The sequence below is a fragment of the Ciconia boyciana genome, chromosome 7 (genome assembly GCF_034638445.1).
Source record: "Ciconia boyciana chromosome 7, ASM3463844v1, whole genome shotgun sequence".
NCBI lineage: Eukaryota > Metazoa > Chordata > Aves > Ciconiiformes > Ciconiidae > Ciconia > Ciconia boyciana.
The window spans coordinates 49617157-49639817 of record NC_132940.1 but is presented as its reverse complement, the minus strand read 5'-3'; the positions used below and the strand labels follow the sequence as shown (position 1 = coordinate 49639817).

Genomic DNA, 22661 nt, shown 5'->3' with positions numbered 1-22661 from the left:
ACCACACACCATTTCCTCCCCCCCCAGTTTCGCAACACAACCCATTCTTTTGTACTAAACTCTGAGAAGATTAAAAAAAAAAAACAAAAAACAAAATGAACAAAAACTGACTCCCTGAATAAATATATAAGTTAGTGAACAATGTTGGAAAGCAAAATTAAAGAATCTTACTACATTTTGAGTTTTTAATCTTAATTTTCCCTTAGTCTTTATAACCCACTTGTCTGTACCCTTTTCTTCACATGGCCTATCCCACAACCTGTTAGGAGACAAGTGCAGAAAAGCCTTTATTTCTTTCTGAAGCACTAAAAATAAAAAACTGCACTAAGACTGGCTTGTTCTCCTGAACCTTACTCATGCTGAGAACATAAAGAAGAGTCACAAGAGAACACTGTCAATCTCACTGAGTCTCTGCAAGTCACTGGTTTCCACTGGTCTTTTCAATGAAAGCAAACAGTCTCCCAGAGGCAAGTAACATAGAAGGCTGTCAGACTTCTTCCAAAATAAAGGATAGGATTAGTTTCTAGAGAGACCAATATCTTCTAGTATGCCCTTATCAGACAAACTTTCTACAAGAGTGTCAAAACATTTTTGTATAGCTGTATTTCCATTAGCTTCTTAACAATTTATGGTCTTAAATGTATTGTTTAATAATGAATAAAAAGAAACAGAATGACCAGTACATATGGAATTTTGGTCTTCTGTGACTAACATCTGTAATCTGTATTTGAGACTCCCAAAACCATCACATAGGATCATTATCAAACACAGCTCTAAGAGTAAAAATACAAGAGCACAGACTGGTTAGTATCTTCCAATATGCCTCATTCTGTGCTTTAATATTGGTGAGATTTGTCTTTTTTGAAATAACATATACCAAAAATTTACTGTTTCTATGAGGCTCTTTGACATGCTGTAATGTCTTTATGCTTTGAAGTCAAAATGAAGTTTGGGAGTGAAATCTCCTTAAGTAGATGCTAAGAAATTTTTCTGAAATGTGCTCCAAAACGGCAACTCCTGTACTTTGTTTTTCTATAAACATTCCTTATCATGGTTAACCATGAGAAAGTAATTCTGAAGCAAAACTAAAAGTGGATTTTCACATACCAAACCAAAATATTACTACTGAAACAGTTTCACACTGTTCTCAACACCACCGCTAGCAGCTCAATTCTGTCAGTAAAAGCAGTCCTGCCAAGTTCTGGCTGTCAGCTGCAGTGGGCATTCCTAGCTTTCTCACCAGACCCAATTCAATCAGAATTACAAGCCACTGAACTATAATGATACCAGATAGCCATGCTGAGTCCTAATAAAAGTGAGTGCTTTGGGAGCAACAGAGATGAGCAGTTGTGAAAAACTTCTGCAGGAGTTCCCTAAGCATATACCCATTCCCTCAGCAAGGTAGGCTCCAAGGAAAGTCATATAAAGACAAAAATATTATTGGTACCAGGATGTGCAGACATTCAGTATTGCGAGACAAATCACATAATGTTCTAACAAACAACTAAATATTCAAGGATTAACGTATTTTCTTACTGTACTACTAGTTGCTGGCACACAGATCCATTATCTGTTATCAGTTCATTCAGTTTTAATTCAAGGTGAACTTTTCCCTGAAAAAAACAAGAGAGAAACACAAATAGTTTTAAAAGCCTTTATTTTAAAAGTAGTAATTAGAACAATAATATAGTTTATAGTTAGAAGCTATTTAAGGTAATTCCAATATATCCACTTCAAGCACACATCTATTCTAAAGCACGTATCCTGCAAGTAGAGTATGATGAATGCATTTGAACTTTGAGAGACAATGATAAAGAGAAGCATCATCCTCGACTGCAGACAGCACATGAATTGGTCAAGACTCCACAGATTTAACACGCACAAAAGTTTCTTCCAGCATGAGGAAGTATCAAGAGCAAAAGTCCCTCTCAGCTCTTTTGTTCTAAGCATGGGATGAACCCTTGAACAAACAGACTAGTGACTTTATAAGCATTTCAGGAGAAAGTTCTAAAATGACCCTGGACTCCTGAAGGCAGTTAGGTATATTTAGAAAAGCAGAATACTATGCAGTAGCCATAACCAGCAACATTTAATATCCAGCTGTGAAATCCTGTTCATACCACCAGACTGAAGATCATTTAGAAACTTACTATGCATCCCAGTGCAGCTTTCAACTATCTCATGAAGTCTGCTGATGTACTCATGGAACAGTAAACACAACCAAAGGAGAGGAAGAGGTGGCAATAACTGCTAAACTTGGCTTCCTCTTTTTCTTTTTCTGATATGGTAGGATGTATTAAGAAAAAGAATCCATAAATGATGGCACAGCACGGATTAACTTCAGAACTCAGCAAGGGCCAGCCTACTCTACCCTTTCAATAAAAGGCTCCCAAAAACTCCAAACCATGATATGCAACTTTCTTGGGATGACAAAATTTGGTACTATAACCTTGCTCCAAACATCTACTGCCTAAACAATGCTGCTACTCCTTTCAGTGCCTGGCTATTTGTGCTGGCTTTCACATCTAAGATAACCAGACACTGACACAGTCTTTCCTCTAAACCATGTTTCTCCTTTGTATTTTTGGAATTTGTCTATTTGCTAAATGGAACATCAGATGACACTGGTCTGTCCACAATTATGATTCTTAGGGAAGGGACCTGGAAGGTAATTTTAAAGTGTGGCAAAGGAAGCAAGCTATAATTTGAACTACAGTTTTGCTGTACAACACTAAAATGGAAGTAAAACCCTTAGCTGACCTTGCACGTGTTTCTACAGCACTTATGTTTTGACATAAAACTGAAATGCTTTTATTGTAAATCCCCTGGGGCAAAGGCTGTGTTTCTCTCTCCGTACGTCACATGGGAGGGGAAGTGAAGTTTCTTTTATAAGGAAGTTTTAAACGTAATTATTTTGGGATGCCTGCCAAGTGTTTTGCAAACTGTTACTACACGGATTGGAACACAGGTACATTCAGAAAATATTTGTCAAGCAGAGAAACTCAATTACAAAAATAGATTTACAGGATAAAAACAGGATACTGAGAAGCATGCCAACAGCCTTACAACACAAAGTTTTTGAATGACAAATGAAAAGACAACATTGGTGGTATTTATTGTAATAGCTGACTTAACTAGTTTTAGTAGGCAGACCTTGTGAATGGCCTAAACATCTTCCTTTTGCTTTTTAAAGAAAATAAACACAAATCATGTGTTCTACACTAATCAGTAGGAGTAAAATAAAAAGTTTACTGCTCCTGAGAACTACCTGTAGATGTAGTTTGTTCAAAACTCAGCACCATGATGGCTACAGTAACATGGCTCTAAGTAAATATTTCCCTGACACATATGGAGAGTTTTGGGTACATTTTTGTTGTTTTGTTGTTGAGAGCAGCACAATGGTTTCCTAAAGCGGCCAATCTGCAGATCTATATCAGAACTTCTGACATGATATGCAACTGGGTTTTAAATGTGGTTGTACAGATTGGTTTTAGTTCAAAACATAGAGAAATCACCCATTCTTATATAATAAATAAGCAGCACACTTTATGTGAACGCACTTTTCATCTGTAGATCTCAGGGTTGCTCAAAGGCAGGTAGGTACCATTTTAACTTTACAAATGGATTAACAATTCTCAGATACTGACTAGAGGAAGATGGAGCTGTTCATTATGTGGCCAAGATTCACATAGTAACAAAGGAGCCAAAACCAGAGTGTCCAAATTGCCAACCTAAATTCCAGAACTACAAAAACTATTTAGTTAGACAGTTTTGTTTTCAGAATTGCTACTGCATTTTAACACTGTATTTTAAGTTTTTTTCTCCCCCCAGTTTCGATATTTTGATGATTTCCACATTATGAAATATTACAAGTATCTATAATAAATACAAGTTTTCTAGTTTTCTAAAGCTCTTAAGTAGAAACTGGGCTAGCAACTGTATTTTAACTATTTACACCAATAGGCACTCATATACTGTGCCCACATTCCATACACAGAATCACACTACTGTTCCAAGTGTACCACAAAGTAACTTTTGACAGGGTTAGCTTCCTTCATAAAACCTTCTCTCCTTTAAATTCAAGAGGAGGAGATGCATACTCTTTTGTCTGAAGAGTAGTCTACGCTTGGGAAAGTTATTGAGGGTGGTGGTGGGGTTTAAACAGAGTTAGAAATGCCAAGTTATTTTCCAGTTCCTCCCTCAATGTCAGAAACTCTAGATCACAGTATTTCTCTTGAACTCTGTGTCCTCTTCCTTCCACTTCCCTCAACTCAATGGAACAAATATCACAACTGAACTATTGAATTTGTAAGAATAAGAAAGATCATCTTTATGCCATACAAACTATGTCAACATGTAAGTGGAAGAAAAAAATTATAAGCCAAAAATTAGAGAACTTTAATTAAAAAAAACCCAAACCCCCTAAAATAACCCAGGTTATCTACTCAGAAGCAACTTCAGTAAACTCAGGTCCTTGTGGCATATGGAAAGTAAAACTGGGGCTCTAGAATACTCCACAAAATACATAATATTCCCACATTTAGTACCGCTCAAACTGTTAATTCTGTGTGCTTACTCCAAAAACGTCTCTACATAGCAGATACAGGTTCTATCAGCTTCCAGTGGCTTTTTTCCAGCTTTCCCATTCTAAATTAGGGCAAACATATACCACGTTTCTGAAATGTACTACATCTTACTGTCTACCACACTGAGCTCCTAGGAGTATGTAATGGCCGACAGTTCCATAGTACTAGGAATATCCATTCAACTCTGATAACCCCGCGAGGTTTACTTTACCCAGACCTTTCTTCTTTCCCAGGGTTAGAGATCTGAGCCACTAGGAATCTACAAGCTGGCTTGAAGCTCCATCTCCTTTTTTTTCCAAATTTTCACATTCTACATTAACACCAGGGGAATCTATTAGGAATACCTTACTTCAATAATTATAAATCCTATCAATTATAAGAAAGAGAGCAGTGAATGTTAAAATTACCTTCAAAAACCTTAGAAGTGCATGAAAGATTGACCTTATCAATGTATTTTGCAAGTATAGATCAAATCTCTACAAAATGTTTCTTGCTATGACTAACAAAGATCAAGGGCACATTTAACAATATGACCTCATTTCAAACCAGCCAAATGAAGATTTAAGAAAAAAAAAAAAGAGGGGGGATGCAAACAATCCTAGGAATTTTATTAGCATGCTGAAGCTATCTGCATTTTAGAAACTGTGAAGATTATATATATATAAAAACAAGTTTGCACTAGCTGCAGTCAAATATGGTCTGTTCCACTCAACTTTTCAAATGCTACTTTATTTGCTTAGTATTCCCCCATTCATGCATACTTTTCAAGAACTAGCAGACAAATGAAAAAGTTTTCTTAAAACAAGATGAATATCCATTCATAATATTGTAACAAGCAGCAAAACAGAAAACCAGCTAAGATCAAAACACAGAGAAGACGCTTTCTAAAAACCCAAGTAATTTCTACACCCTTTCAATGGCTAGGGAGAGGCCACTCTCCTCCCATACACACTTGAAAGGGAATACCCATCACCTTTCTTCCACCAAAACCTTATATTAACTCAAGCACATAGTGCTTTTACTCTGCTGAACTTTGAGTCACCTCCACTTCAGACTACCTGTATGCACAGAGCTGTGGAACCAGAATGGAAAATGACTGGTCTACAGCTTCTGCATTAGGAGCCGATTGTGACCCTAGAGAAATCCTAAATTTATTACAACTAAGGTGGTTTTAGAAAATGACTGGTCTGTTTATTTCCCCATCTCCCCAATTTAGTTTTATTTTGTAGGAATCAGCAAGTTTAATTCTTGGTAATTCCACAAAAGACAAAGTGTTACATTTAATATACTTTAAGCCTTTCTAGAAACTGTCGAAGTTAACAACGAATTCAAATGTTTTCCAGTGATACTTTCAATTTGTCCCACCAAGATAGAGCTGACAATTTCCCATACAGATTATAAGAACTGATGAACTGTAAAGGAAAAAAAAAAAAAATCCAAGATATGCTTATTAGTAAAGACGACAACAGCCAGTGCCAAAGCACTTATGACTTGGTATGGATTTTGTACATCTACAAGCTGTATAGTACAATATTCAGTATGCACCTCTACCACTAATGTACCTGATATACAGGCTGCTCATTATACCAAAGTTAGCCTGTACGAAAAATAGATCACTGGTACACAGAAAATACAGTTTTCTTGAAACGAATGAAGATTGAAGAAAAAAAAAAAGCCAAAACCCCAATGAAGCAAACTGCAATGTGTCCTGCATATAGATAGCCAAGGAACACAAAACACTTCTAAGCCATGCTATTGCCTTGCACCCATCATAAATTCTGGAAAATACATGGAAAGAACTAGAAGAAAAAATGTCAACTACATGTATGGTGCCATAAGAAGAGCACATCTGAAAACAATTTTTTTTCCCTGAACTGTCATCTAGTTTTATAAACATTCATGTACTTCTTCTGCACATACACTATGCAAAAGCCTGCTATTTTCAGCCATGTCCCACCAATAATCTTGGGAATCTCCTAGAAATACATTTCAGTATGGTATGGCACATCCAAACTAACAAGATTTCAGCCAAATATGGCAGATGGGAACTGGTCTCAGCTCTGCTCTTACAAATTTCATTGAAAAAGGAAGCAGGACAGAGGAAAAAAACCTACCCAAATGCCCTAACTCAAGGAAAGATTAAAATGAGGAGCATGCCTTAGCAGAAAAGGTCATCCTTTAATGGAAGTGTCATGGGGGAGAGTGGTTTACACATCCCCCAGCCACAGAAAAGTATCAATAAGAGCTTACATTCCACTGTGAGCTACAGAGCCAAGGAAAATTAAAAACTTTTTATTTCCAATATGTAAGAAATTGCTACATTCTATTAATGGAATATTACAACTGAATTTTCATACTTACTCATGTAGTATTATGACAAAAAGTAATATTTCATTCACTACATTTTCGTGACAGAGAAAAAACATAGCAAGCATGACAATATTTAAGTCAAAGCAGAAACTGCATTTGAGTTTGTATCTGGAAAGGACTTTCTATAGAATATTCAGAGTGATTAGATGGAAGAATTGAAAGAAGAATAAGACAACTTGCAGTTAGACTACATTATCTGTAGGTCCCTTCCAACTGAACTATGCTATTGTATTCTACCCTAACTGAACAAGGACTGATTTTCAACAGATAGAGAAAGTGGTATTCAGATGTTTTGAAAATCTGTCTTCATGTAAAGCAATGACATGCCCTCCTGCATAGCCAACAGCTGCATGCTAAACTTCTGGCTCATAGATGATTGATCTTGGATAATCAGGTGTCTTTTTTTTTTTTTTTTGAGAATTCTGTGCACATTCACCTCTTGTAAAAGTAGACAGGATTCTCCCTACCCCAGGTGGACTTCCAAGTTACCAGAAAAATACAAACACTGCCAAGTCCAAGACTTTTGCCCTCAGGTAAATATGAAAAGACTATTAACATCTAATAAGTTGTTTATCACAGCAACAAGGCTAAGATATTCTCAAGAATTCTGTTTTCTGTTTTCTTCCTCAAACCAAAGAGAATTGATGCAACTTCTAGAGCCATCTCATTTTTACGTATTACTAGAACGATCGTGTCAGAAGAACTTGAACCACAGACCAAAATACAACTCTGAAGTGCAAGTTATTTGATACTGAATGCAAAGTATTTCAAAATAAGATAAATGAGCACAGCACAGGTACCTCCAGTTTTGGAGACCTTAACCATTTCATGTCACATAATCAGTCATCATTTCAGATAACACCAAAATTGACTAAAAAAAAAAGATTCAGTAGTTTCCTAAATCATTCCCCTGTCTCAAGTACATAGTTCCTCTTGCAAAGATTTTAGACATCAAAATACTGTTAAGACATTTCCCAAACAGTTGCTTCAAATCTTCTGCCAGTTTTAAGTATCATGAGGAACAATACAGCCAGTTTAGAAGTATAGATTATGCATTATTCTCTAATCAAGCTGAAATACACAATTCTCTCACAAGAATTAGGCAGATGCTAACTTCTATCTGCTACAGCTCAATATAAACTTCTACCATTACATGCACTTACCTATATTTAAATTTAAAAATGTAAATGTGCAATTTAATAGTTACCTGAACCTCTGAATTAGAATCAACAGGTTGAAGCATAAACCAGTTCTCTTTTCCTGTGTAGTTGCATAAATCTTCTTTTTTGATTGACACCTTTCCTGGGGGAGGGAGGCAGGGAGAGATAAACATAAATATCACTTTCATCTGAATAAGACAAATAATTAAATAGATCTGGAGTTTGATTTTTGTTTAAACTCTTTCTTTTAGGTTTTTTTTAAGCTTATGATGCTACTTGAAAAGCTTATGGAAACAAGGAACATGAAGCATAAGCAAAGCAGAAAAACAGTTTATATAAAGCTAAATTAAGTTAATTACGATGTGTTATCTTGGATATCACTAATAACAAGATTAGGTAAAATACAGAACACACTTGTGGATGGAAATAACATCATAAAGATTTGAGAGAACAGTAATGGTGTTGAAGAATGTCTAAATAGGAAACTGAATGTAGATGCCTTTTGCTCTTCTGATTGCTATTTGGAAAGCTGTTATTATACCAAATTATCTGGCATCCTGGTGCAAATTATTTTCTTCCTCAATTCAAGTAATGTGAAGGCTTCTTCCACAGCAGACTGTTAGAGCTTTATAGCAACTATATCCAAATAGCAGCTGCAATAGAGCCATTATGCAGCGGGCAGGAGGGAATCCACCTCCTGTAATTTTTCACCTAAGCTACATAAATTGCTGCAAAATGCTTTATAAGTCACTAAGTTACAGGTTGCACTGACAGAGAAAAAAAAATTATAGATAGTTTTAAGAATTATTCCACATTCCAATTATTGTGGAATTATTCCACAATTAATTCTTTAAAGACCTACAGGTAGTGACAATTATTCAAATATTCCAATGAAACAGAAGTGGAAAAAAAACAAATAGAGTTTTAAGAAAATGTATTGAGACTATAATTAAAAGACTATAAAATGTCCTACTAGCCTAAAAAATAAACATATTTTAGTATAATAGAATAAAGCAAGGAAACAAAATCCTGCTTTTGAAACTTTAAAGGAACATTTAGTTTAAATGTACTATACACTGTGTTTTGAAAAATGCATCACTTCAATAATTGTATCCTTAATACTACAGATAATGATACTGAAAATAACCAAATGTTATGCAAGATGTAGACAGTATCCCAGAACTTACCTATACGCAGGTCTTTTTGTAAAACACTTTTATCATAAATGTAGAAGGACAACCACTGGAATGTTCTTGGAATCTCAAAGTAAAATTCTTCCCCAAAATAAGGGCTGAAAAGAAAGACTGAAAGTTAAAATAGAAAAACACTTTATGTAATTTATACAGAAGACAGACATTAAAATGTTACATTTTTACTGCAGTCCTAGACCTTGGCCTTCAGCACTATACTTATCTATCATCAAAGCCATCCACAACCATTTCATTACAAGAACATACTATAACACTGCAAGAATGCCTTACGTATGTTCAAAAAAAAGAAAAAAAAATCTGAGCGCACACACAGAAAGCGTTGTCTCCTCTGCAATTTCAATTCTATTTTTCTGTCTTGAAATTATCCTAGTTGGTTCTCTACCCACCCCAAATGACTTCCTGAGACACTCACAAGTTTTATGTTTCTTTTTTCATCAGTACATGATTAAATTACATTAAAAAAATTTATTAATTACTTCACTAACTGACATTTGTTTAGCTCTAACTTCCGTGTCAAATTTGATGCTCAAAGATTCAGATCTGTAAAAAGAAGCCATAAGCATTAGCAACTATAAAACGGAATAGTGAAAAAAAGAAATGTTAATCTCAAATAAACATGTTTTCCCGCATGCCGAAATGGTCACCGCATTTCTCCATCTAATGAAGTCCAATATAACGTTTACAGTTCACCCTACTTAACTGCCATTTGCACAGCCCTCTACATAAAAAGACTCTGGGTTCCTCTATGTTAGACATATTTCACACAATGTGTTGGTATCTTCACTCAAGGAATTTACACTTCCATTAAACTTACGGAGTACTTATTGATGCAATCATAGCCAGTAGTTGGAACGTTGTATTTCAAAAGACTGAACAAAACCACAATGTTATTTGTGTCACTGCAAGTTGTGAATTCTGAAAATCAAGTGCATCCACAAAAAAAACCCCTGCTATTTTGGAACTACTGGATTCTTACAGACTTAAAATACTTTCAATTACAATGTATTAACATCACCAAGGAAAGGTGTTCAGCTTCATGAAACTAATTTTAGCCCCTGCTTTCTTCCTACAGAAAAGTACGGTGATGACAGTTATACCAAACCCAAAAGTGTTTTGTTTTGTTTCCCAGTAAAGTACCTTTCTCACACTGTATCGTTACAATACTTTATTAAACTAATACAAATATGCTTATATTTGGAACAATCAGTTCATATTATTACCTACCCAAAAGGATACCAGGAAGAATAGGTATCATCCCTATTCTCTTCCCTCCAAAATAATTACAGAAAAAACACGAAATGCTTAAGGACCAATGGTTCACTAAATAAGTTAAAAATAAGAGAAGAATTGATAACTAACTTAAAAAGTGGGAAAGAACACAGGTGAAAAAATCTAGTATACCAAGTTTCTAGAATGGATTTTTAGAAACAAGAGCTTTAACTGCACAAATTCATTATGAGGAATTTCACAAGTGAAAATGTTCCTTTTGTTCAAAGCAGACAGATCAGTATTAGCCTTTGCACTATACTGAAAAATAATTTAAGAATTCTCAGTTGAAAAATTTACTTGTGGTTTTTCAGCTCCCCCCTCCCCCTTTTTTTTTTAAATTTCAAAGCCAACAAATTCAGCTTTGATTTTGAGGGCTTGGTTCTTCTAGTCAGCACCACCACTAAAGGTATAAATTCATGAGCATTACCTTCAGCAGTAGTGCAGCCCTAAGCAGCCTCAATTTCCTTATACCTTCACTGCTCATTTCAATTGTATTGACACGATAACTCAGACCAAAAAAGATGAAACAAAGGCTTCTTTTAAACTTAGGGGAGCCATATCACAGAATTTACCTAATAGCTACACAAATAATAGTTGCACCAGTACAAACAAAGAGATATTACAGCAGAAAGAATGAACAGTGGGTGAACTAGCTGGCACTGGTATCAAGGGAAACTCTACTACTAACTCAGCTTCAGTCAGACATCCTAAGAGGAACACTAGACTACAATGTGCATTAACAACTGTGTATCACTAAGTATTAAGTCCCTATTCTTGCTGGATATATATAACTCTATGCATCCAATTATATCAGATAATTAGTCTGGTATGGAGACTGTTAGCAGAGACTTCCAAAAACCTATTTAGCAGCCATATCCTATGGCTAAAGAGAGCAAACTTCACAACTATATCCACGCACCCCCTCCCCCCCCAAAAATGATCAGCCACTAACAATCATTATTTTGACCTCAACATTACGTCAAGTCTCAGGTTTGGTAAGAAAGAGCAGGCCAATAGTATGAGCATAAATAGAAGTTAATGCATTGTTTTATTCATGTTGATACATTTTTCCTTACCTAGATTAACACCACTGCCTTATCAATCAGTTGTTGATTATTCTTTAGGAAAGTATGAGGCACAGAGAAAAAATTTAAGATGGAGAATACAAAGGGTTAGCAAAGAAATTCTTAGGTGGATACAGAACTGGCTGAAGGGGTACAATAGGTTATACCAATGAGGAATAATTAAAATTGAGAACTTACTCAACCTGTTTCTCAGGGATTCAGTCAGTTTAGTATTTTCATTTGTGACTTTGATGCAAGAACTTTAAAGACTGTGACGAATATAAAATTAGAAGATAGTGCTAATTCAAAGGAAGACCAGACTGTCATACAGGAAGAACTGGATTACAGTAATACAGGAGATTAAATTTACATGTGTGACATACTCCTTAGCTCTTCCCTTCCTTGTTACATTAAAACAGCAGTTCTATGACGGAAACTGACCAATGCCCCTAGATCTGTCATTTGATAAAAGCAACACAGTTATATCAACAAAAGAATTATTTTTTGCTATAACCTTGCATTCACACAAAGTTGTTTGAAAAAAAGAAACTTAATTTAGTTTAAATAAAAAAATACAACACACACATACCACAACCCCTCCCCAATTCCTCATATTTGGCTGTAGATAACTTGAGGCGGCTCAGAGATGTTCTTTAAACTTTCCAAGGGAAAAAAAATTTCTTTCTTCAGAACCCACAGACATCCCATACCGTGTCAGAAAATATTTCTTGAGTCATTAGTCAAAATATCCTTCTTTCACTTCAGTATTAATTCATGGTTTTCTAACTTGGAAAAGTCATTTGCTTCACATCTGGACTCTAACAATAGTCCCAGTGCTGGTGGAAGCCCAAACCTATTTGCACATTTTAAAAATACATTTCTTCATTAGTTTTCAATCACTGTAGTCAAAGATAATTTTAACTCTAGTGATAAATACTTCCACAGACTTCTAACTAGCAGATATTCACAGAATACAATTTAGATTACAGCTAGTATAAATTTGCAACCCAGAATACAGTGACAAAACCAGCCTGTGAATTATGTGTGTAAGAAAAAGCAAGCAAATAATATGAAACAAAACAATTAAATTCAAAGTTGTATTTGTGACTAAAATTATACTGTTCTACACCTTACTGAAAAGCAATTTATAAAGTTTTCAGACTAATAAGAGATCAGAGCTTTCATCTTCCCTTCCAGCACCTCTAGGTTAGTACGGTATTCTAATTTAAAACAGTAATAAGCAACAAGATGGTATAATTAAGTTTCTGGAACAAGTGTCAGCCTTCATAACTGCGTACACACTAGTAACCAAGTGTAAGCATCCAACCCTGGTCGCTGCTAATAGAGGATGACTTATCTTACTACATTTCATCAGTTTGAATGGAACCCTACTCACGCTGTGAATCTAACTTAATGCAGCCATAATTCCGAGGATGAAGGAGTTCCCTATGTAGTCAGTGGAGACAGAAAGGCACCTATGGGCAAAGAGAAATTCAGAGCACTGACTTCTGACTCCTAATAAAGTGTTCTCAATTTAGAATTATTAATTTCATATCACCTGAAAAATTATCAATTTGAGGGGGAGGAGGTGTGTATGTGTCACTTGAGACCCCCCCAAAATTGTTGTTTTGTTATAGTGGGATTTTTCTTCCTTTCCTCTGTAAAGTACTAATGGCACCATTTTCATTTAATCAAGTTTCAGTTAAAACTTCAGTACTATTTAAAAAAACGTTGATGGATCTAAGGCAATTTATTTTATCAAATGTTTTACTATGTAATTAATACTTCTTTTATTATCAGGTGATTAAAGTATATCAATTCTTAAACAGAACATAATAAAAATGTCTGCATAAACATTAAATGTAACAGTTTTTGTTTCTAAGCATAGTAGTAACTTTTAGGGTTTTAATTATTAACATGTCAAAAATCGGACAGCAAATTTTTTTAGAAGATACGCTGGGTTCCCTTTTACCCAAACTAATGTCTGTTTGAAGAGGAAATTTTAAGTTTCTGCTTTATCAATACAGTCTCTTTAACATTCTTCTCTGAAGGATTACTCAGTTGAGTTTGTTTTAGTAATCAATCTCAATTGTACCCAGTTAAATTCTGAAAAATTTCTGGATCTGACTACAGCAGTTACCGATCAGGAGTACGAGCAAAATACTTGTTCCTGATTGCATATATCTGGGGTTTGCTTTTCATGCAGAAGCGTAAGGAGGCTTTAAAACGATGATTTGAAAAAGTAAAATTCCCTATTTACATTTGCCATATGAGCAGTATGCTGTTCCTCACCTGGAAACAACTAGAGAGATAGCTCAAAGAGCAAACACTAACAATAAAACTACTGGAAACATCAAGAATTAGGAAGACTTCCAAGAGTTTGAACAGGCTTTCTGGGTTTTAAGAGGAAGGTTTAATGTCTCCTCCAGATAACTGAAACCATCACTCAGATACTCTGAACAATGCAGCTGCAACAATGCTTCAGTATGGGTCATCAGTGAACTTAAAGAGTTTTGAGACATAAAAGCACCTATGCTACTGCAGCTATGTTATCATGACTTTTTTGTTTGACTGTTTTTAAAGCTTTAAGACAGTAGCAGAATCTACAGCTAAGCACTGCTCAGGGAGGCAAAGCAAGCCATTCTGTGTGAGTACTGGTTATAGTTCCCAAAACAAGAATTTCGGGAGAGAATGGGGCCTATTCAGGGGGACATCCCACAGCACACAAAACTCTTATAAGTGGAAAAGTTCCGGTTCCTTCATTCTAGAAACAGGTTTTACAAGACAGACACTAAAAGCAGAATTCCACCAATACAGACCAACTGCATGTCAGAAGTAGGAAATGACATGGAGAACAAGTATCCAGCATATTTCTTTCCCTTGAAAACAACCTGGCAAGAAAAAGAATATTATGCCCAATGGAACAGAATAAAGTAATAGTGAAATATGTTTTAGCATGCTTCATTTTAAAAGCACTGTACTACTCACAAGCCTCAATTTTGTCTTCTTTCAACTACTCTCACAATTTACACATTGCCGTAATGTTTGAGTAGTTGCCACGAGTCAGCTCTCATTTTAAAGAGGTACAAGCAAAAGCACATGCACATTGATACATATCTTGTTTTTATTCTGAACTGAGGAAGTCTTGCTTATCATCTCCATTTAAAAATGAAGCTTACCTTAAAGATTTTTCAACTACCTGTGTCCGAAAAACTTCTTCTTGGTCCAAGTTTATGGTACAGAAAAAGTCTCTCATTTTGTTGGGTACTAAGTGTTTGGCGTCATCTGTAAATAAAAAAATGACTGTAAATATTGAGGGGGAAAAACCCACAAAACATTAGGCACAAGAATTTTACAGTTTTAATGCGTGTCCAAAATTTACTTTTCCATTCAGTAAGCATGCATTTCTATATTCATTTTCAGTTCGTAAGATCCAATAGCACACAGAAATTACTACATCCAGCTTCACGTGGAATGAGAGTCGACAGGAAGAGGACAGCACACTGACTCATGAACACCACTTCCTGCAGCACCTGCACTTTCCCTTGAGAAGTCTCATCTCGGGCTTGACCCTGCGTAGCTTGCTAAATCCGAGAAGCTTGCAGCCCGAGGTGATATGGCATTAGGTCATAAGACCAAGACGTGATCTGGCTGAGCTATTGTTCACTTGCTATTTTCTCAGCAAATACTTTGGCTAAAGGAAGCTGATTAATAAGAACTTACCCATCAAATCTTTATTTCATTTTCCACAACGAACAGCTGATTTTAAGTTGACCGATATATTTTCAAAGGTTCAGCTATGAGTACTGTTTATTTTTTCCTAACTGTTTTAGTCAGTAGGTGATTTTCCCCCTTCTACTAAATGCAACACAGATAAGAACAAGTAGAAAAGGAAGTTTCTAACAAGACAGGATGATTGTTAACACAGTAATACAAAGATTTGCTGAGTATTGAGTCTAGGCCACTGCAATAACACATGCTGGACACCAGGCAGCCCTTTTTGGAAATGGTTACTTCTAAGTAGTTACAGCTAAAACCAGTTCCCAATGCTCAAATTGGAAAGCTCTTCCAAAATCTGAATCCTGCAGACATCCACATTTATTTACAGCAACCTGTCCTTTAGCTTAAACAGTTATGTCCCCCCGGATGTTTCCTTCCCTTCTGAATGTCTTTGAAGACAGCAAACAGACCCTTTTCACCTTTTATTCTGCTAAATGAAAAAAGACAAGCTTTTCTGGTACTCTCTCATATCAGAGGCTCCTAATCAGTGAGTAGCCACTCTCTGTCCCTGTTCCACTTTGTTATCTTAAAGACAGGCAATCAGAATTGTATTCTGCATTAGGTCTTAACCAGGACCTTTTACAGTAGCGTTCATCCTTACCTGCTACTGGAAATACCTCTCCCAATGAAATGTGGAATCAACATTACCTAAACTTTATATAAGGTATTAAAAAGTAATAGGATGAAAACTACAAAGTATTGAGTTTTAATAACTTATCATGTCTGAATAACATATCACCTCCACTTTCAAAGACTATAGCTTGAAACTAGATTTCAAGTGTCATACATATGTTTCTTTTTAAAAAACTGCAGATATGAAGCATGGTGGTGTAAGCTTTATTGTCTATGCAGTTAGGATGCAAAATCAGAATTTGGTTTCTCTCCCCTCCCCCCCCCCCTTTTTTTTTGTTAAATAGATTATTACAGTCTTGAAAGTTAAGTAAGTAATGCCCATGGCATTGGAAAGGCTACCACAACTGTATCTGAGCAGAGAACGAGACAGTTTAACAGGAACAGAGACTGAACTTCATGCATGATGTTTTCCAAGTTAAGGACATGTACATTAATGGAAAGCAAGAACAGACACTTAAGTAACTTCCACAGTTAAAACTTATGCTCTCAGAAGCATCAATGAGCTTTTCATCATCTTGGGTATGGGAAGGGAGGAAATATACATATTATTTTTAAACACCACACAAGGTTGACAGATTGAGAGACATGAACAGAACCGGTTTTTGATACCATCAGACTCCAAAAAGAGACTAAACTCAAAATTACGCTTCAGATATTGCAGAATAACCAAGAAAAACATCAATGAATGAACATTGCCTTAAAAAAAAGCTATTTTAATAAAACATATGAAAGAAAATACAAAAATAAATTCATTAAAGAAGCTAGTAATCCCCAGAGAGCTTATTAATTACAAACTACAGTATCAGAAGCATGAACTGTGTTAGTTGTTCCTGATAAGAATCTTTATTTTTTAGTTAATACTCTGTAGTTTTGCCATCCTATTTTTACATAAAATATTTAAGATATAACATTACTAATCAGCACTGTAAAGGCATTGTACAGTGGACTGTGAAAGGAAATTACAATTATTATAGTTTCATGTTTTCTTAAAAGAGTAAAAACCAAACATTTCTACATAATTCACAATTTTTATGCCTACTATACTGCGGTCTTCCAGTATTAAAAGAAACTTTCTACCCAAGGGAATAGAAGAAATAGAAGTTTTGATTTTCTAATAAGATAAAAACCTTTATTTTGTAGCCCAAGTGTTTAGCTTTAAGGCACAGACAAGTTTATTGAGGTTTCTGGGAGGCAGGGTGGATGATTCTCAGTTCTGAGTTAAAAATAACCTCAGAGCACTTGTCAGGTGAAATACAGAGCATGAGATTTCACATCTTTCCAAACACTTCTTAATATCTGTGATTGTGGGAGACGACTTTTCAGCCATACAGTGCTTAAAAAAAAAAAAAGCACAAGTCTTTGATTGATTACAGTAAGTCTTACTTTTTCCTCAAAAACCTAAGGCTATAATGGTTACATAAAAATCAAGCATACACACCACCAGATATCTGCTTGAATGTTTAGATTTTCAGTGCATTCATCAAGTATGCAATTCTGAATTCTGAAGACCGCATATGTTTCACTGTTCAAAGGATGCAAATGAAAAAAGGTAAGAGAGAGAAGTATACTGAGGAAATGTACACCAGTGTTTTCCAAGGGTTTCTTTAGAAAGTGTAGATAACATGAATGGTTGGTCAGAAACACCCAAAGTTGTTTTGGGGAGAAGAGAGAAATTAAATCAATTTTAGATGTAACTGTGGAACTATATTTCAAGCCTCTTCACAGAGGCTGTCATTTAAAACTATATAGTGTGATACTTAAACTTGCAGTTCAAACGGTGAAATGTGCAAGTGATGACACAGCAGCAATAACAGACTTATTTATTTTGTATTGACCATGTCAATTCACCAGTTTTGGTCACCAGACTAACTTAAACCAGATATTATTTTCACATGACACATTTAGTTGCCTAATTCAACAGGGAAACCATTAAATGCATCACTAAAATAATAAACATCAACCTTTTTATTTTGAAAAGATAGAAGTTCACAATTGCTATTAGTTATCTGACTTTTAAACTAACTAGCTTTATTGCCACTCAGCTACTTTGGGAAAACAGCAAAAAGTAACAACAGTAATTTAAAAAATAAAAACAAACAAAACCAACCAAACAAAAACAAATACAAACAAACACAAACAAAAAACCCACCAAAAAAACACAAAACAAAACAACACAACACAACCAACCCACACTTTGGCCAACTATGCATACTGGTTTGGATTTTGAAATATTTAGAAAATATTGTTTAGGTACTCTATATAAATACCTAGTAAAACCTCACTTCAAAATAAGATTAGATCAAACCTAAACAAAAGGGAAAAGACACAATGCTAAGTGTTAGAGCAATAAGAATTCAGGTGTACAACATTTAAGAAATTCAAACTCCACATTACTTTGATGTTATGAGTTAGTAATACCAGCAATGGAGCAACCTACCAAATTCAACAGTTCTGTCAAACTCCCTTGCCTGCACATCATTTGTTAAATGTAGATACTACATGAAAACACCAAGTTAAAGCTTGTTCACTGTTAACAGTGCATCAGAAACTAAGCAAAAGCAGAGGCTGGGATACATAAATGCTATTCACGATATCCTCTGTCAAGTGAAAGTGCACAATTAGTGTACATCCTCTGACAGAGACCCGGAATAAAGAAATTTAGAAGACGTTTATGCACACAAACTCCAAAGTATTCGCTTCACAGGACTAAACATATAGCAACAATTAAATCCACTCCAGGAGTGCAGCATAATCCGAGATAACCACACAGTGTTAACAACTCAGTGCAAGAAGTCTGAAAAGAATGCGTCCTGAATTTTGTCAAATGAGCTCTGGGAGATGACAGACATTTTCCAAGTGATCCACTAAGACAGGTTTCGGTAAACACAGCAAAAATCAAAGGAACTAAAATCACTTAGCACCTACAAATGTACTCCTGTACGTCATAAAATTAAAACAGAGGATAGTTATAAAGCTTAAAACACTACACTATGAGATATGCCTAAAACAATGTGATATCCACGTACCTCTGTAAGGCGCTTTTGCCATTACTATGACACATAAAATAGAGCCACCAATACAAAAGGGTCATCATAAAGAAAAGACAGACCTTCAGTGGATTTCTGATGGAAACCTGCTAAAGTGTAATATCACATTTTCAAAAAATATTATGGGGTCTTAAACTGGTAAGACCAGTTCATCTTGACTCTTTCTTGAAAACCGGAGGCAGGAGACTGGCTGCAAACACTGGTATCCCACAAAACAGAGACCATACCAGGGACTGAAAATGTGTTCCTACTCTGTTTTTTCACTGATAGGTATGCAATAGCTACTTAGGCCACCTTTAAGTATATGCCTCAATTCTCAATCTGTTGTGATGATTTGTATAACATCCCTAACTTTACATTTTACTATCTACCTGTGTGTTGTAAAACAACAGTATAAATAAGAACTTACTGCAGATGGTGTTTTCTATACATGCAGAATTACATAGAACTGACATTACCTCATTAAAACTATCACGCTCTCTCATGCAACACATATAAAATGAGTCAGTGTCAAATCTTGTAGTAGTTTAAATGCCAACAAAGCTTAGGCACCAAAATGTATTCCACTTCTAAGAAACATGTTACAAGAAATTCTTACAGACTATGAACATCAGCTTTCCAAAGTGAGGTCTGCTACTGCTAATCCCTCCAGATCAAGGGGGATTACATTATTACATTTGTTTATTATTGTTCATTCAGAGAGTTTTCCCCCCAAAAACACACATTAGTAAAATACTAGCAAGAAGTGAAAATAAAACAGCATGTGCTGTGCAAAGAAGCCAAAATAACATCTAGGGATTTGACAGTTCGCAAGCTTACACAGCATATTTAACTCACACCTTTTTTGTAAATACTGTTTTTGTTTTGTTAGAAGAAACAAGTAGGTTTACAAAGTGATTTTCAAGACACATCTTTTACTGCAGCTATTACTTCCACTCATTTTCCAAATGGGCTCCTACACTTCTTACAGGCCCATCTTTGGCAACCAACTTTTTATGTATTCCCTAGGAAGCAAGTCATAGTCCTTGGTCTACCATTACTTTTGCCAGGCAATTGAACATTCAAAGTAACCATGCAACTGCAGGCTCAATCCAGAACACAGAAACGGGACAATAAAACTAGTTTCAACATAAGTCTCGAGACATTTTGGGTTTTGTCTTTTAATGTTTAATGGAAAACTTTTGTCAGGTTCAAATATCACAAAACGTAAAACTCCTTGAACATTGTGTTGGCCAGTGTTGACAAAAACTTTATGATAAAAGTTAGGAAGCAGAATGGTGTCAATAAGTAAGTCAGCTTCAGTAACTAATGCCTTAGCCCCAAAACTAACAGCATTCTTTTCTAAAGGCAAGCTGACATGTATTATTTCTGTGATAACTGCTAACAACGTAAGATCTCGGTAAGTGTGTGTTCAGCCTTGTCTACCCAACAGGCAATCACTCTCTATCCCTAACACTGGAGCAAGAGTACCTCCGGCTATCCTTCATGCAGTCTCCTATTTTCATGACTTAGTCTTCTATTTACTGAAGACATATTCAAGTCTATACTGCGTGACAAGGTTTAAGTAAACACAACTCCATTCCTCCACCAAACCTAATCCTTCAAAAGATTTTCACAACTGGTTCTCAATCCCAGCACCATGGCCAATTCAACTTGTTTCGCTTCATTCTCAAAAAAGTCGATCGACTGCGTGAGAAAGGAAATAAATGGGTTGCATCTGAATGGTATGAATGTATTTTGATACCCCTTCAGGAAGCCGCTGCACATCCTGTTTCTCCTACTTGCTTTGAAGTGCTCCCGAGCCGCACCACACTATCTCTTTTCCTCCCCGGCCCCTCCTCCCAGCTCATCCTTTGGTTTCCCACGTTACTGAATGTATAGGTATTTTTAGTCAGCACTTCCTAACCACCAAAATAAAGTCACCAGCCTCTCTCTCTGCCTCCCTCTCGCTCGCACACACGCTACACAAAGAAACAGAAGCATTAATGACCGTTTCCAGAACAGCCCTCTACCACCAACTTCCTGCACATCAATAATTTCGCAATTTCTGCTTGACAAACAGACTCCGATGCCCGAGGTCTGGACGGGAGGGGGCATTTCTGCTCGCCCGCTGACTCAAGGAAACCCTCGGAGCAACGGATGCTTCCAGCCACTCCGGGGCTCCAACGGCCCCGCCGCATCCCTCCCTCCCGCCCAGCCCCGGGGCCGCGCAGACCCCGGCCCGGCCCCGCCCGCCCCCGCCAGCACGTGCCGGCCGCGCCCGCCACAAAGCCCCTTCCCGGCGCCGCCGCAGCGCGGCCCGGGCCCCCGCGACCCCACACCCGCCCCGCGGGACTCTCCTCGCCGCCCGGCCCGAGGGGCACCGCCGTGAGGAACTGCTGCCCCCTCAGCGCCGCCCCCCCGCGGCCTCAACGGCCGCCGCGCGAGCGCCCGCCCGCCCCGCCGCGGGGAAGGGGAAGGAGGGAGGGAGGGAGCGGCAGCGGCGGGCCGCGCCTTGGAGCCAGGGCAGGAGCGGACACCTGAGCGCGGCGGCCCCGGGCACTCGCGCAGCCCGCCCCGGCCGCAGCGCCGCACTTACAGATCTTCCCCCGGAGGTTCTGCAGCACCCGCACCTCGTCGCCGCCGTCCCCGGCCGCCATCGCGCCAGCGCCGCCGCCTGCGCAGTGCGGTGCGCCGCAGGGGGAAGGGAGCGGCCCGGCCCGGCCCGGCCCCACCACACGCCCGCGAGCCGCCCCGTGCTGCCGCTCCGCCCCCGCTGGCCGCCGCCCTCGGGGGGCACCAGAGCCGAAGCGGGGCGGGGGGCGGCGGGGCGCATGCGCGCTGGCGCCCGTCTCCCAGCAGGCCCTTGCGCGGTGGTTCCGCCCTTGCTGCGGCTGCCGGCGGCGGCGCCCCGCGCCCGGGCCCGGCCCGAGCAGGTCCCGGCGGCGGCGGGCCCGAGGGGGTCTTGCTGGTCCGTCTCCGCTTCGCTGGGTGCTCGGTGGCCCTGGCCGCTTCCGCAGCTTGCCCTGACTGCCCTCTTCCTTTGTGTACCTCTTACGGGGGCGAGCTGCGAGGCACGTTAAACGCGCGTATTTCCCATGTTAATCTTCATCGCATTAAACGGCTGGAACGAGTGACGGAGCCGGCTGCTTTGCTTTCTAGTATGCTGAGTGCCTGTCACTGTGAAAAGCAGGCGATGGCTTCTGTTGAATCTTTGTCTGCTGTCACTTGTTTCCATTTGCTTGTTCAGCCATGTAAGAAATGCTGTAAAACACGTAGGAAATGGTTCAGTTTTCCCGTGCTGCCTGAGAACGCAGGTGTAGTGCTGTCTGCTAACTGCAGCGAGCAATGCTTTGCTCACTGGACTCCTAACGCACCTGAAGGTGTTAGTAGACTACAGATAAAGTGCAGCAGCAGCCTGCCTTCATCAAGAATTAAAGGGCCTTTGCATCATGTTTTATACCAATGTTTCTTGATGATACAGATCCTAATGTGAAACTCTGGGATCTTGCTTACATCTGGAGTTGTCCCCAGTCCCACACTGGTGGTGGGTGTCTTTCCT

The 22661-nt window shown here is 37.9% G+C and overlaps 1 protein-coding gene across 2 annotated transcripts in view; it reads right to left on the bottom strand.

The window, feature by feature from the left end:
- RASA2 (RAS p21 protein activator 2) overlaps nucleotides 1-21895 on the bottom strand; it is a 52157-nt gene extending 30262 nt beyond the window's left edge. The window contains exons 1-5 of one of the 2 annotated variants that reach the window (XM_072867798.1): nucleotides 21733-21895; nucleotides 14840-14945; nucleotides 9304-9407; nucleotides 8164-8258; nucleotides 1537-1613 (exon numbers count right to left, since the gene is read on the bottom strand). In XM_072867798.1, coding sequence (XP_072723899.1) covers nucleotides 1537-1613; nucleotides 8164-8258; nucleotides 9304-9407; nucleotides 14840-14916 — 353 coding nt within the window. In that variant the 5' untranslated portion in view covers nucleotides 14917-14945; nucleotides 21733-21895. Of the gene's footprint in view, nucleotides 1-1536; nucleotides 1614-8163; nucleotides 8259-9303; nucleotides 9408-14839; nucleotides 14946-21698 lie in introns of both variants that reach the window. The other variant, XM_072867797.1, reaches the window with a different exon arrangement.
- Between the last annotated feature and the right edge of the window lie 766 nt (nucleotides 21896-22661).